This window comes from Anas acuta, unplaced genomic scaffold (assembly GCF_963932015.1).
Source record: "Anas acuta unplaced genomic scaffold, bAnaAcu1.1 SCAFFOLD_114, whole genome shotgun sequence".
Classification (NCBI taxonomy): Eukaryota; Metazoa; Chordata; class Aves; order Anseriformes; family Anatidae; genus Anas; species Anas acuta.
The window spans coordinates 287627-302391 of NW_027076137.1; the positions used below are offsets into that span (position 1 = coordinate 287627).

A 14765-nucleotide genomic window follows, 5' to 3' on the forward strand; every position below is an offset into this window, starting at 1 on the left:
ATTGACCTAGAAATGCTTCCCCTCCAAATATCTGAGTTTTGATTTTTTAAAGAAAAATAGGTGCCTTATACTTCAAACCTCAAGTCAACCTCTACAAATGCTAATTATCTTAGCTGCCGTCAGAAGCAGGATGCTTCAGTAGAGAATGCATCGTCCTTTACTGTGTATTGAGTCATTCAGGGCTTCCATTTGGCATTTCAGTTTCGAATCCAGAATAAAACCTATGCGTTATCTTCCAGACATGCCCAAAAGAAAGACATGCACATGCAAATAATAAAATTCTACCATCATTGTGTCTGAAAGGTTTAAGTTGATTGCACAAACCACAAGTTTTTGCTTTAGCAGAATTATAAAGAAGTGGATGCTGTGGTTATACCTTGCTGTCGGTCCTCCTTTAGTGCGAGCTGTGCATGCGGGAAGATCTTCTGCACAACTTGTAAAATATTCGCTCCTGATCTTTTAAAAAGTGGCTTGAAAATGGGTGATAGTGCTTGTCCGGGTGAAGCCACGATCCTGTTTGATGCCAGAACAACCTTCTTCAGAGCCATGAAAAAGTCCTTTGCTTTTATTTTAATAGAAGCAACCTCTCCCTACTTGCATAATACAATGCTTTTTTTTTTTTTTTTTATAATGCTTTTTTTTTGCTTTTATTTTAATAGTAGCAACCTCTCCCTACTTGCATAAATCTGAGGATAGCATCGGCGTAGAGAGCACAGCGCAGCTTCAGTACATAAAGATTTGATATCTGCACCACAGTATCCTAACAAACAAAAATCAAACATTATATCAGTCAAGGCCCAGGTTTACAACATGCAACATTTAAAGAATTTGTAATGCCAAAACCAAACAGGTTAACAGGGAATTCAAAGTGCTACCGCTCTGCAGGGAAGTTTCATGTTGTGCACTGTCTGATATCCTGCGCTTATGCAGCTGAAGCAGACTCCTCATCAAAAACTATACTCTTGAGGAAGATGCCCCAGAACCATTTAACGTTTTCAGACAACAAAAAGAACGACAACAAAGAGTAAATAGATGAAAGCATCTAACTCTGATTGCTATGAAGGCGTGCCAGCTGCCTCGTTGACTAGTTGTGCAGCAAGGCACAAGAGCTTGGGTACTGCCTGGTACAAGCTAAGGTTCTTTACAACTTGCTCACAAGCAAGAATCCATTTTGGTTTCAGTCTTACCAATGCATTTCTCAGCTAGTTCATCAAGCAACATGTCCGGTGGCTTAGGGGTCCAGTCACGAGTATGAATCTTGAAAATTTCTTTTCTAGCCTGGAAGCAAAATCATTGCATTTTAGCTTGTCCCAAGTTTTCCTTAAAAATACCAACAAGAAACAAAAAAAAACAAAAAGCAAGCAAACAAACAAACAAACAAAAAAAACCCAGTCCTCCCTCAAAACCCCTCATCTATTAATACGCTTTTCTTACTTGCTCAACTTTCAAGTATTTTACAGTTATTTACTATACACTCTGCATTTTCAACCAGGAAATTGAATATTTCTTATTTGTTATACTGAACTTTTTCTAGGAACCTACAATGAAAGAAAAGGCATTTATAGTTTCAATAACAAGTTTCCAAACTACGAGACCTAATGACCCAGAGGAAAATACTGTAATGAAAAATTTATCCAGAAACATTTCTTTGTTGTCCAAAAAACTTCTCTAAAACTTAGCAAGCTTTCATTGTGACAGTCTCATTACTTCATCACATTTGCTTTTCAGGCAGTAAATTCACAGAAAGCACTTCCGGCACAATGCTTCAAATTGCTACAATTACTATAAAGAAGAAAATAATTATGACTCAAACTACTACCACCGATCCGGGGCACAATCAAATGCAAACACGTCCCCTATTCATTCAGAAGTGAAGGATTGAGACCAAAAACACAACTTCATGATGAAAACGCCCAAGTGGACTAAATAATTAAGCAAACAGGTACAACTTTGGGAATGAAAGGTTTGATTATAGAACTAACTACTTGGTGGTATCATCCTGACCATATATATCCAGTACCAGATTTGCCCTCCATGGAACAACGCAGTGTCTCCACATATCACTCTTTTTTCAAGTTGTCAATTATTTTTTTTTCCTATAAAGTTGGACTTTGCCATGGTAGAACTAACGTTGAATTTAAGTTCTCACCTCTTTATTTGGCAAGTTGAAGAGGAACTCTCTGCCAAAGCGTCCTGGTCTTCGTAAAGCAGGATCTGTAGAATCCAGTCTGTTGGTAGCTCCGATTACCACGATCTCCCCTCTGATATCTGTGCCATCCATAAGCATCAGAAGAGTTGAAACAATGGAACTAATAGAAAAATATAGTTTTTATTTACTGGTTCAGTAAATTTTGTTACATTCCACATGACTTTCTTGATGCCGGAACAACCTTCTTCCTAGTAGTCATTCAAAAGTGGGAAAAAAATAGTCTACCAAGTCGGGGTTTTTTTTTGGTTTGATAATACATCTGCAGACTGGTAAGTCATCAAGCACTTCAAGACTGTTTGAAATAATCTCTACATTAATGGAAAAGGAGTACTGCACACTTCTGCTCAGGAAGAAAATCACGGAAAATGTTCCGTGATGTTCCCTCTTGCTTTGGTAATGCTCTTTCTCAGTGTTTTTAGTCTTGTCCTTTCTACCTTGGCATCTCTCTGCAATAGCTGAGGAGGAAAGCTTTTTAGAGCTCCATTCAGTGCCACACTTGAGAGAGGAAGTTTGCCGCAATTTCTCACCAGGCTCAGAAGTCTCTTTGCCGTACAAAACATTTTCATTAGAAATGAGGTCACGTTCTTTTGATCTTCTTGGTTTCTCCTTGTCTCCACCGTCATCACATTGGTACTGTGCGAGGTATTCATCCTTCCCAGTAGATTTCGCAGGGTCCGCGACACTGCACAAAATAAAATCACATTTCTCACTTCTGCTGAAGGACGTGAAGATTAAGAGTAAAACCTTCCAAAGGCAAACAAACAAACAAAAACCTCCAGACTACAGGAACACTCGCAAAGATATGCCATTTAGAAACCTCTCCTGCGATAAGGACACCTTCTTCAGCTCCCAGAGAAAGTGTTTTTTCCCCTCTTGCTTCTGAAGCCATTGCACTAAAAAAGCACACGCATCTGTCTCCCTCCACATGCTGCTGCTCTGAATAAGAGCCAGAAGATTCAAAACCACCCTATTTGGTCTCCCCACATAGCCGAAAAAAACACCAGTTGAAACAGAGTTTTCTACCTCTCTCCCAAGAATTTACATTCACGTATCCTGTGACTGCAAAAATAGAAGGCGGGGCTCAGGAGGAACAGCCAGTGTTGGAAATGAAAAAAAGCAGCCTCTTTCTTCAGAGTCTTAAGCCTATTCTACTAGGAAAACAAAACAAAACAAAACAAGAGGAGAGGAGAACAACAGAGGGAAATTTACCTATTCTCCAGGTGTTCAATTGCAAAGCCTCCGCTGGAGGATCAACAGCTGTGAATTGAGCGTGCTTAGGAGAAATCAGATCTACGTCTGAACCACAACTATTTCAGTAGTATCACTAACTTATGTTACTCTGAAGAAGCAGTCAGCACCCTTTCTATGTTAGGAAATAGCTGAACAGAGTCTGTTATTCACAGGAATTATTCAGGCAGGCTTCTTTAGGAAGGCTGGGTTTCACTAGAACATTACTAGCCTGTAAGCCTCATGGCATCACCTTCCATCTTGACTGCTAAACCTCCTTGCTCCCTACTATCTTCTTTGCCAAGATACAGCTGTCCACGTTTACTTTTCCTACTTGGCTGGACTGAATTTAAGAAGGGATCTTGCAACTCTTCCTCTTGTTTGCCACTTAATCATCACACCAAATGAAAACTATTTGCCTTTCACCTCTTTATTTCAGGCATTCTTTCCTAGTGGTCATTTAAAAACGGAAAGAAAAAGTCCATACGCTTTTTTTTTTAATATCCAGCAGACTCTTAAGTCATCAAGCACTTCAAGACTGTTTGAAATAATCTCTACATTAATAGAAAAGGAATTCCTCAGACACACTGCGGCCGCTTACCTTTAATACACTCGTTGGATGAGACGGAGCTGTATTTCTTGCTTTCGCCTGCACTGGAAGGCTTCCCTTCCTTGTAAGGTTGTTTACTGCTCTCACTTCTGCATTGCTCACATGAAGAGCCATCTGGAGGATGGGATTCTTCCTTCTTCTCCCGCGTTATCTTCTGGAAACGAGGATCTAAGTGTTCCAAGGAGCCTTTCACTTTCCTGCTGTTTCTCTTTTTTCTTCTTTTTCTTCTCCTTTTTCTTCTTGTTTTACGCTTGCGATTGGCATTGTCAAAGTGGAGCACACAGAAACACAAATCGTGAAGTCTGAAAGAAACATGCAAGTTTAAAAGAGAAAAAAAGATGTGGCACTTGTTGCCTATATGAAACTTTATTTATTTTACCACAGGTGATGATTTGCAGCATGTCAGCTATTTTGTGGTGCTTTGTGCACACGCAACTTACTTTAGATGTAGCAAACTTAAGCCCTCAGATTGGAGGACCATAGGTCCTGGTTTGTACACAGATCATTAACAATGGCTAGCTCTGGAATACGTGCAAGCAGAAAAAAACTTTTAACCTAATCCAGAATGGTGTACGGATGTGTTTCCAACTATGTGGTCCAAAGCTAGTGCTCTGACACAATTCAGCAATAGCTTTCCTGTCTTCACTGATCAACCTAACAACATGATCCCCAGCCAGCTGATGCTATCTAAGTAACTTAGAAACTACCAGAAAAAAAAAAAAAAAAAAAAAAAGAAGAAGAAAAAAAGAGAATAAAAAAAAAAAGGAGAAAAAAAAAAAAAAGAAGGAATACATGAGAAGCACCCAGAAAAGAATTAGGATAAAAAATGCGGAGTATGCTGGAATCCTTGCTTACTTGGAATCCTTCTCTCCATGTTTATCCTTAGACTTCTTTTTCTTCTAGAACTTGTGATATTTTTGCATTTTTTTCACCACCTAAAAGCTCCTTTTCTATCTTTCTGTCTTTCCTTTCTATTTCACTTTCACTACCTTCTGCACGGGTAGATTTTCTTTTTCTGTTTCCTTCTGTTTCATTTTTCTGGCGACAGTTCTCCAAATGAGCTGACACAGGTGGAAGCGCATGTCTTTCACGAGAATGTCTTCCAGAATGTTGCTGAGATACCGAGCAACGATGCAAGTCTGCTCCGGGTGTGCTAAAGCGACGTCCATCTTCATCTCTCAAGAGGGAACCGTGAGGCCATCCACTTTTGTAATGATAATGCTTATGTGACCTGCCGTAGTAAGTTGCAGTCCATTTGTCAAAGGCTGCATCGCCGTGAGAGAACTTTCTCTCTCTACTGTCTCCTGTCGCATGAGGTGAATAGTAATCATTGTAATAGCTACATCTTTCCCACCTCCGTGCTTCATCTCGATAGTATCTTTCTCTGCTCCAACTTCTTTCCCCTTTGGATCGGTAATATCTATTGCTACCTTGTTCTGATCTTCCTCCGCTGCCAGATCTGTACTTTGAATATTTGACTGCTCTTCTGCCATTCTCAGGGCTGCTTCTTTCACCAGGGAAAGATCTGCACCTGCTTCCCTCCCAGTGCTCCTGCTTGTGACGCTTTTGCTCAACAACTTCCACGCTCTGAGAACACCTCCTCTTGCTGGAAGGACCTGCTTTTTGACTCTCCTTCTCTTCACTAGGAGCATGTTCCCTCTTGCTTTGGTAATGCTCTTTCTCAGTGTTTTTAGTCTTGTCCTTTCTACCTTGGCATCTCTCTGCAATAGCTGAGGAGGAAAGCTTTTTAGAGCTACATTCAGTGCCACACTTGAGAGAGGAAGTTTGCCGCAATTTCTCACCAGGCTCAGAAGTCTCTTTGCTGTACAAAACATTTTCATTAGAAATGAGGTCACGTTCTTTTGATCTTCTTGGTTTCTCCTTGTCTCCACCGTCATCACATTGGTACTGTGCGAGGTATTCATCCTTCCCAGTAGATTTCGCAGGGTCCGCGACACTGCACAAAATAAAATCACATTTCTCACTTCTGCTGAAGGACGTGAAGATTAACAGTAAAACCTTCCAAAGGCAAACAAACAAACAAAAACCTCCAGACTACAGGAACACTCGCAGAGATATGCCATTTAGAAACCTCTCCTGTGATTAGGACACCTTCTTCAGCTCCCTGAGAAAGTGCTTTCTCCCCTCTTGCTTCTGAAGCCATTGCACTAAAAAAGCAAATGCATCCGTCTCCTTCCACCTGCTGCTCTGAGAAAAAAGGCATAGGGGCGAGCGGGGAACAGCCAGTGTTTCTCCAGACAGTGGAGAAAAATGGAAAAACATTCTATGAAGGAACACAAGTTCTCCTTGAGGCACCAACCTGCATCAGAGTGATATGCTCAGTGCTGATCATTAGTTCTGTTCGTAATGCTGGACATACAGCATGGAATTGTACTAATTTAAATCCTTCCATTAAATACTATTAGCAGAAAGATAAAGCCATAACGAACTTCCATAAGGTCTTGTCTTAATCAGACTGTGCTCATTTTACCTCGTTTCCTCTGACAAGCTGTTCAGCTGGCTGGCTGTGAGGGACTCCGTGATGACTTCTCGATTGACTGAAGGCATAGCTCCAGGCATCTGCAATCAAAACGCACAAGTCAGCAGACAAAACAATACTATTTGTAGTAGTACTGAGGACTAGTCTTGTCAGAATTTCTCCATTAAATGGTAAGCAAGACCGTTTTGAGTTGTATGCATTATCTACACTTCAAAGATAACCCCAACTCACCTCCCAAAATCTACTTTATGAAACTTAGGAATTTTTATCTCAGCTGAGCTTAAGTTGACAAGTTCTAATGTAAGCTCAGGTCTGCAAATTCTAATGGGATAATACCACAAAGTCTTACAATCACATTTGTGCTGTGTTTTCTCAGTATTTCACCTGAATTAGGAACACAATAAACACTCCCGAATACATCATAGGTGAGAAATTCTCGATGGAGCAAATCTATGTTTCAAGCAATCCATTTGTTTTAGAAAAGAACATCTCAGAAGGTTTAACAGGTTCAACTCGGCAAGTGGAATCATCAAGTTTCAGTGCGTTTTCTTTCGATTCATTAACTAACCTAATAGCACCATTTAGTGAATCGGTTTTTGGCAGCTCATGCTGGGATCTTCCTTCGTCAGCATTCTGACAGGAAGAACCGGAATGCTGCAATGTACGGACTACCTTTCCAACCAAAATTCCATTAGAGGACATTGCATTGCAATTCCTTTTAAATAAGCCCTTTGACTCCTCCTCAGATTTTCCTGAAGATTCTGCACCGTAAGGGACTGTGTTATCAGAGCTGAGTTTAGGATTTTCATTCACTGTTGGCTCCACAAAAATCTCATCAGAAACTTTTTTGCTTGTTTGCATTTGCTTCATTTGCATTACCGAATTTGTAATTGTGGATGAAGGAACAGCCTGGTAGAGATCTTCATCCTCCGCAGCACTGCTAAGACAGTCAGGCTGTGACACAGTCCGACGAGCAGGCAATTTATTGTGAATACTGGTGGTGATCTTCTGTTTTCTTGACGGATCAGTAATTGAAGGCCTGGTAATTGTCTGGTTTTGAACACAGGCCATCGGTGGTGCTGAAGATGGCCTTTTTAGGGTGACACCAGTGGTCTTTGCGTCCTCTTTTATGGATCCATTTCCATTTAAACGGCTTGAATTCTGTATTTAAAAAGAAGAAATGGCAAGATGGATTAACGCAAACACTGCATTTAACATTTTGAAACACAAAACTCTCCTACTGAGTATTTCTACAAATGGTCTTAACACCTACAAAGAAAAACACACTGCCCTTTAAAGATAAATGCAAGTCCAATAAGCGTATTCAATTCCTGCTTTTGGTTTACAGCCGATTGGAATCAAATTAACATCATCTTTGAAAACCAGCCAAACAACTTAACATTACCTGCTGCTATTCCCAAATATATTTATTTTCCCCTTTAAACATACCCTGAAAAGCCTGAAGTAATTGTTCTGGTGCTCAGGAATAAGACACTTAGTTTTCCCTGTCTTAGCTAAAGTGACGACGATAGGAAAAACAAGTCCTCTTTTAAATGATTCGAGGATTAGTACACTCTGCTTAAATTGTCAAAGAGCGTAGCTCTCTGTGCTTTAGAAAGCTGTCTTGGAGGTATAAAGAAATGGAGTCGCATGGCTGCACAATTTAGCAGTAACCACTGTTTGAATGACTCTGGCTGTCGCATGAAGGCTGTGAAGAAAGCTGCAGCATGGGAAGGAAAACAAAACTAAGATGCTGAAAACCAAACAAAAAACCCCACACCAAACCCCAAACCCACTAGCAGTTTGGTGCCGTTACCTGCCCTCCCACTTCCCTGAATTACCTTAATCATATGAGGAAGAAGTCGTGGTCCCATAAATCCAGCCTGCTTACTATTAGCCCCCTGCTGACCAGGAGGGAATGAACAGGGATAAGATGGTGCTGGCAAGTAAAACGCACGTTCTCCAAGTGTCAAATCATAGCGCCTTCAGAAAAGAGCAGTGATCGTAGTTTAGTTTTTCTTTCAGCCTACTCTTGGATTAAATCCCATCCTATAATTTTAGAGGAACAGTTCATACGATATGGAAGCCTTCTCTACAGAAGGCTTCGCCAAGACTACAAACTGAAAAGGAGAGAACAGTCTTGCTACTAAGACTATCACTTTCAGAACAATAATTTATTCTTACACGACAGATGACCTTCATTTCTCTCCTTCTCTAAATTAGCCAGCTACAGGTAACACATAGATAGCAATTTACACAAGTGCTGCAGTTTCAGGCCAAGCAACAAAAGATAATAAATGACACAGAGAATTTCAGGTTAGACAGAACTGAATTAGACAAATAATAATCTTTCCCTGGGATAGCAAGAAAAACACTTGCAAAACAGAAAAATATCAATAACAGGAAAGTAAATCTCTTCTGAACACATGTTAAGATTTGTTATTACCTGATATAAAAAAGTATGTAAGCTTGCTGACCAAGAACTCTCTTAATGTCAGTACGGACTACTTTAGCATCATTCATCTGATACCAAAGTCCATTACCAGCCTGCAAATAAAGACAACCATTTCTTTAGGTGAATTGCACGTGTTCCAAATGAAATCACGGATAGGAACAAAATACACACGTGTCAAATAAAAATATAATGAAATCTTTTTCCCTAGAAACAGTAGCTGCTAGTCACGCTTTCACTGGTTTGCCAGCACAACCTTTACCCTGTTAGAAATGCTGTTGACTTCTACCTTTACATAGCATATATAGTGTCCTGAGTGACAGCTGACACCGTGATGTACCAGCACCGCGTATAAGGCATAGAGCACTGGTTCTCCCATTGACTGTGACATGTAGGCTCTCAGGTCCAAATACTCCGGATATTTCACCTCCTAAAGAGAGACCAAGAAGATAGAAAAATTATCCCAGAGTACTTCGTGGACTAGCCAGAGAAAAACACTTCCAAAAAACACAGACTAGAATTTATTTCTAGAATATATTTCTAGAAGATATTTCTTGATTCACTACAAATAAGTCTTCCCATAAACAATGTTTAAGACTAGAAGTTGCAGAGAACTGTTTCCTGATGAATCAGCCTTCTCAGAGGAAAGCATATGCTTCTTGTCAAGCGGGAACTTTATTGATAGTAAGAGAAAGAATAAGCCATAGTCGTTAGTCTACAATTATTGTCTGAAAATATAAACAACTTTCAGCTTTGGGGGATGTCCCATTACACGATGATATAGTTGCATTACAGTGGTAAATATACCTTGTTGATCTTTCCACCTGTGAAATCTGCAAATCTTTTCAGTGATATTGTGAGAACCTTGGAAGAACGGTGTATGGTAAATCTCTTGGATGCAGGAACCATCTTTTTACACCTTAAAAACAAGCAGAGATAAGTGTTTGAAGGCATCTTCTTTTTTCGCCCCCAAAACAAACTCGTTTTAATGTCTCACGCATGCCTATGCTATTTGAATGACATTTACTTGCATAATAGGTTGGTCTTTTTTCTTTTCATAAACCCATGCACTGCGTGTCAGGTTTGTTAATACAGTGAAGAAGGTAAATTCTCCCAAAACCCCGGGCATAGCAGGAACAGGAATCTCTCACGAAAGGGTATTACCAGGTTGGATGGCAAGGTACCATTTCTTGGTCTACAAAAGTGGCTATTTGAACTCCAATCCTGGATACATTCTTTCAGCTTTCAAGAGAAATACAAATAATGAAAGTGGAACGAGAGAGCCTTGGTCCCCAGGACTAGAAATTGCAAATAATCTCCAACATAGGTCGTCTATCAACATCAAAAATACAACAGAAGCACATGGTCATTCTACAGGAGGGAGACATTTAACAGTAGGAAGTCTTCATGTACTGAGCTTGTCTGGAAAGACACTGAAACTGTCTGCCATCCTTTGAAACACAATAGTTCAGTTTGATACATTGCCCGCTCCAAGGTAGGACCTACAGCGTAAGCAGTGAAAATTAGCCGCTAGCCCAGAGAACAACGGAAACTGGGCAGTTTACATCAAGAAAAGTACTGTCGAGAGCTAATAAATAGAAAGAACAAAAGTATCTCTTTTTGAATTCTGATGGCAAAATACGAGCCAGAGAATTGCAAACCCATAGGGAATGCCTCTGAACAAGACTTCCCCCCTCCAAAGAAACAAAAATCCAAGTGTTTTATAAACTTTCACAAAACTCGTAAGTAGATCCAAAGTTTAGAGGTAGTCCAACAGAGTCATGCAACATATAAAACTGACATCTAGGATTAAGACCTAATTCGTCAAAATCTTACTCGCTACATTTATAGCAATTCTCTCCACCCAGCTCTTCAGGTTTCACAAAGAGTTCCAGAGCTCTGGTAACAGATGAAACCGCCTAGAGGAGCGAGAAAGAAGAGCGTAAAGTCACCGTAAATTCAAAATTCCACAGAGACGTACTAGTGGTTTATAAGAGAATCTTACTAACATACTCAAGCGATCTACTATGAGCACTGTGAAGAAGGAGGCAGAAAGAGCATGCTCAGCATTGACCTCACCTGGAAGTCATTTGACTTCGGAACAAATACTTTTCCAGTAGCCTAGACAGCATCTATAGTGTGCTTTGTCATCAATACTGGGGACAAATTCATCGGTCTAACAATTAGATGTACATTGGGGTAGAACAACAGAGAAGTATGACAGCATTATAATTTTTGCAGAAAGAGAATCCTTTCCCCTTAAACCCAATGCAAACGTGGAGACTATTTACATGGGTTCCACAGAAGGACAAAGTCCAATCCACTTCCTTAGCACCACCAAGCTCTTACGTTTTAACATTATATGTGGTTTGGTTTTTTAAGGTAAACAAGTTTAATTTAGAAAGTTATGCATGTACTTAAACATCATGAATTATATTTAGAAAACATCTTACCTTTATATCCAAAGTGATATCAAGAAATGCCTCATACGTATCCGAAACTGCTTTGCAATTCAAGCACTTCACTGGAAGCAAAATATAAATGCTTAACCTTATGTGAAGGAGACTAACTGTCCAAATTCAAGTTGTTGCCAGATACTACTTTAGACAAACTACAGACTGCTTTACTACCGACAAAAGACACAGATCAGTTCTAAGGACAGGAATATTTTTTAAAGTACCTCTCGATCTTAGAAATCCTCCAAATATTTGATGAATGATGGTGGTAGCTTGAGAAGATCTGTCCAATCTGGAAATAAATTATAATCAGACCTCAGAAGATTTAAGGCGCACAGTTAACTCTTCAAAGAGTTTTATGAAAACTAAGGATGATGTAGACTTTCGTTGCTGATTGTAAATAAGGCACTAAAAGGTGCTAGAGATCATTTTTGATAGTAAATAAAGGACTAGAAGGTGCTAGAGAATGTATGAAAGTGAACTTGTTTATGCTTACTCGGTGCTTCCATTCAAGCACGCTTCCTGCATAGCATCAACAGTATAGCGCAAGAACTCGTGTGCGTCTTCTTGACTGCCAAAACGGAAATGTTGTCCTATTCCTAAAGAAGAAGATGATAGTATTCACCTCATTTAAAAATGAAATCATTCTTCTATTTCTAAAATCTCTCTTCTTTCTAGTGTTAAAACCACTTATACACATCAAATAAGTATTTGAAGATTACAAGCTATCGAAAAGAAACACATCTGAAGCCACTTACGACTGAGATTACTGATAACATGCGTAGGCTCGATGGCATCAACAGTGCAACACAGGGCCTGGTTAATGTGAGTCTCCATTGTGCACATCATGCAAAAATCTTGTTCACGACCTGAAGAGTGAAAGAAGAAAGCATCCCAGTCCAGCAAAATATCCATAACTACAAACAAACATCTAAGTAAAATTTAAACTGTAGATACGATATCCACTCTCCTTGCTACATTCTATTCTCCCAAGATGCCAATGTCCCAACAGTCTTGTAACATTTCATTTCACACAACTTTACAGAATAAAAATATCCACTAAGCCTGTATTCAAATGCATTTTGTGATGAGAAATCTAAAAGACTACTGCAAAGTCACATTTGTAAAGGCTGACAGGAATATGAACTCCACAGGCTGAAAAACGTATTACTCTCTAAAATTACTACTAAATGCATTACTGTCCAATGCACTTCATTATTCCCACGAAGCAATAAATGATCCTTTAATAAATAAATAAATAAATAAATAAATAAATTCATTCATTAAACAAACAGTGCATTAATTGCACTCCATATGCTATTCGGAGCCCACTGCTAATACAGTGCTCAAAGCCAGCTTCTACAGGTAAAATCAGGCAAATAAGCTTGTCTCAGAATCACTGCTGTTCTTTCACCTTCAGAGCTGTCCAACAGATTCGAAATACTCTTAGAAAGTACTCACATGACTGGCCGTGCTCGAGAGAAAGCATGTAATTGGCAGTGGGGGTGTGTAGGTCAAACACTGTAGAGCAGCATTAAGAAAACATGTGTTGCCAAGATTGTACAGGCCAACTCCAACACTTTGTGTTTCTCGCCAATCCATACAAATCTTCTCAGGTGGAAAAAGAATGCTCTGTGGCGGAGCAATTCCATCATTAACGACTGCAAGAAAGTTAAATTTAAAAAGAGATTTTGTTTGTTTGTTTCTAAGGAAGGTATTTAAAAAAATACTATTCTGCAGGAGCACCTAGAGGAGCTAGCTACAATCCAAGCCAGAAAAAAATTATTGCAGACAGCTTTAATACCGCCAAATTCAAATTGGCTGGTCAACACAATGTTTCGGGGAAAAAAAAAACAAAAAACAGCTTTCGTCAACCATTTTAATTTTTCTAAGGCAAGGCTAACTGCCATTCTGTTTGTAGTACCTAATGCCAAGTTCCTCTCCATCTATAATCTTTAACCTGATTAACTCAACTACCGTTTTTTTCCTTATTATAACTTAAACCACAAGCTTAGACTTGAAATTATACGGAAAAAAGGTAAAAACTAGTAACTAGGAATGACGGTACCCCTACAGATACCAGATCTTTTCCTGAGCAATGTTATCATTCAAAAAACGTGTGAAAAATGGAAGCTGTGAATAGCAACAATCAAACACTTTTCTTTGCAAAACGGAAAAGACATGGATAAATCTGTGCATTACAAAAAGCTCCCCATATTTCTCTGTTGACTGTAAATATATCAAAATTAATTTCTGTAACATCAGTCACTTCAGTTGCCTTAGGGGATTCGCTTTTGAAGTCTTTGTTCACACTAGTCCCCTTCTCTATCAGTGCAACAAGTAAGAACTGCATTTTCTACTTTTGCTTTGAAGAAAATGGAGTCGGGATAAAGCTCACACTTACTTAGATCTCTTGGGGCAAAAGCCTTAGATTTTTCAGATGATCTACAGTAAATAGCACCTCCACGTCCTTGGGCCACAGAGACTTGGCTTGAATCTTCTGCAGGCGGTATCTGGCCCCAGTTTGCGGTGCGTGACATCAGTATTTTAGTACTTGGTTTCTTGGATTTGCCAGACCGCCTTGAAGAGGGCTTTTTAGACTTTGAAGATTTGGGCTTCTTAACTACGGTCATCGTTGACATCTGCGACAGAGACAGAAGTTCTGGTTGATGTAAGAATATCAAGAAGCATTCCAAGAAGAAAAGAATAGCAGAAGTCCTGTCACTTAATCTCAAAGAAACAGCCTTAAGAACTAAATCGCTGGTATGAATGATTTAAAAAGAATCCCCAAACTAAACACACAAAGTGAAAATTTCCATCTAAACTCTATCGGTATTACTTTTAGCTTCTGCAGAACTAGTGGCTGATGCCATTTCTTTCACTTCCGTAGGATTTTAATCCATTACAACTCCGGAGTCTTTTTAATATAAAAATGTAGAAGACATTCTCTGAGGGGAATCAGTTATTTATTGATTTCCAGAGTTGCACAATTATCTGTTAATTATTACCTATGATCTAATAGATAATTGTTGCAATTATCTATTGCTGGCGTTAGTAATGGAACACTATTACTTCACTGCCTGCGTTTTTCTGTTTCGTGTGCACAAAGGTACCCAGAACTCACTGCTCCTTTTCTTCTGTCTTTCCAGGGATCGCCCTCTACCTCACTGTCTACTGCACCAATCATGAGGGGGTTGTTGTTATTCTATAATGAGCCTAGCTTTTAAATACACCTTTTCTGGGCGTCACTTTGTGATAGCAAGTTAATTTGTGAGGGCTCCTCAGTCTACATCATGTGGTCGCTTTTTCCA

The 14765-nt window shown here is 39.4% G+C and overlaps 1 protein-coding gene and 1 long non-coding RNA gene across 2 annotated transcripts; both read right to left on the minus strand.

Annotated features, from left to right (window-relative positions):
- Window positions 1-21: 21 nt before the first annotated feature.
- On the minus strand, window positions 22-2282 carry LOC137849017 (uncharacterized). The gene is made up of 3 exons (XR_011091635.1): window positions 2150-2282; window positions 1188-1278; window positions 22-760 (listed from the first exon to the last, which is right to left on the minus strand). It is a non-coding gene; the product is annotated as an uncharacterized lncRNA (long non-coding RNA).
- Window positions 2283-2526: 244 nt separating this feature from the next.
- LOC137849015 (ubiquitin carboxyl-terminal hydrolase 42-like) lies at window positions 2527-14087 on the minus strand. Its single transcript, XM_068668500.1, is given in 19 exon segments — window positions 2527-2655; window positions 2737-2891; window positions 4038-4348; window positions 4902-4972; window positions 4974-6003; window positions 6538-6626; window positions 7426-7707; window positions 8388-8529; window positions 8993-9093; window positions 9288-9428; window positions 9806-9917; window positions 10835-10917; window positions 11452-11522; window positions 11679-11746; window positions 11951-12053; window positions 12213-12323; window positions 12916-12954; window positions 12957-13115; window positions 13859-14087. Coding segments are annotated over 19 exon segments (3387 nt in total). The 3' UTR covers window positions 2527-2565.
- Window positions 14088-14765: the final 678 nt, after the last annotated feature.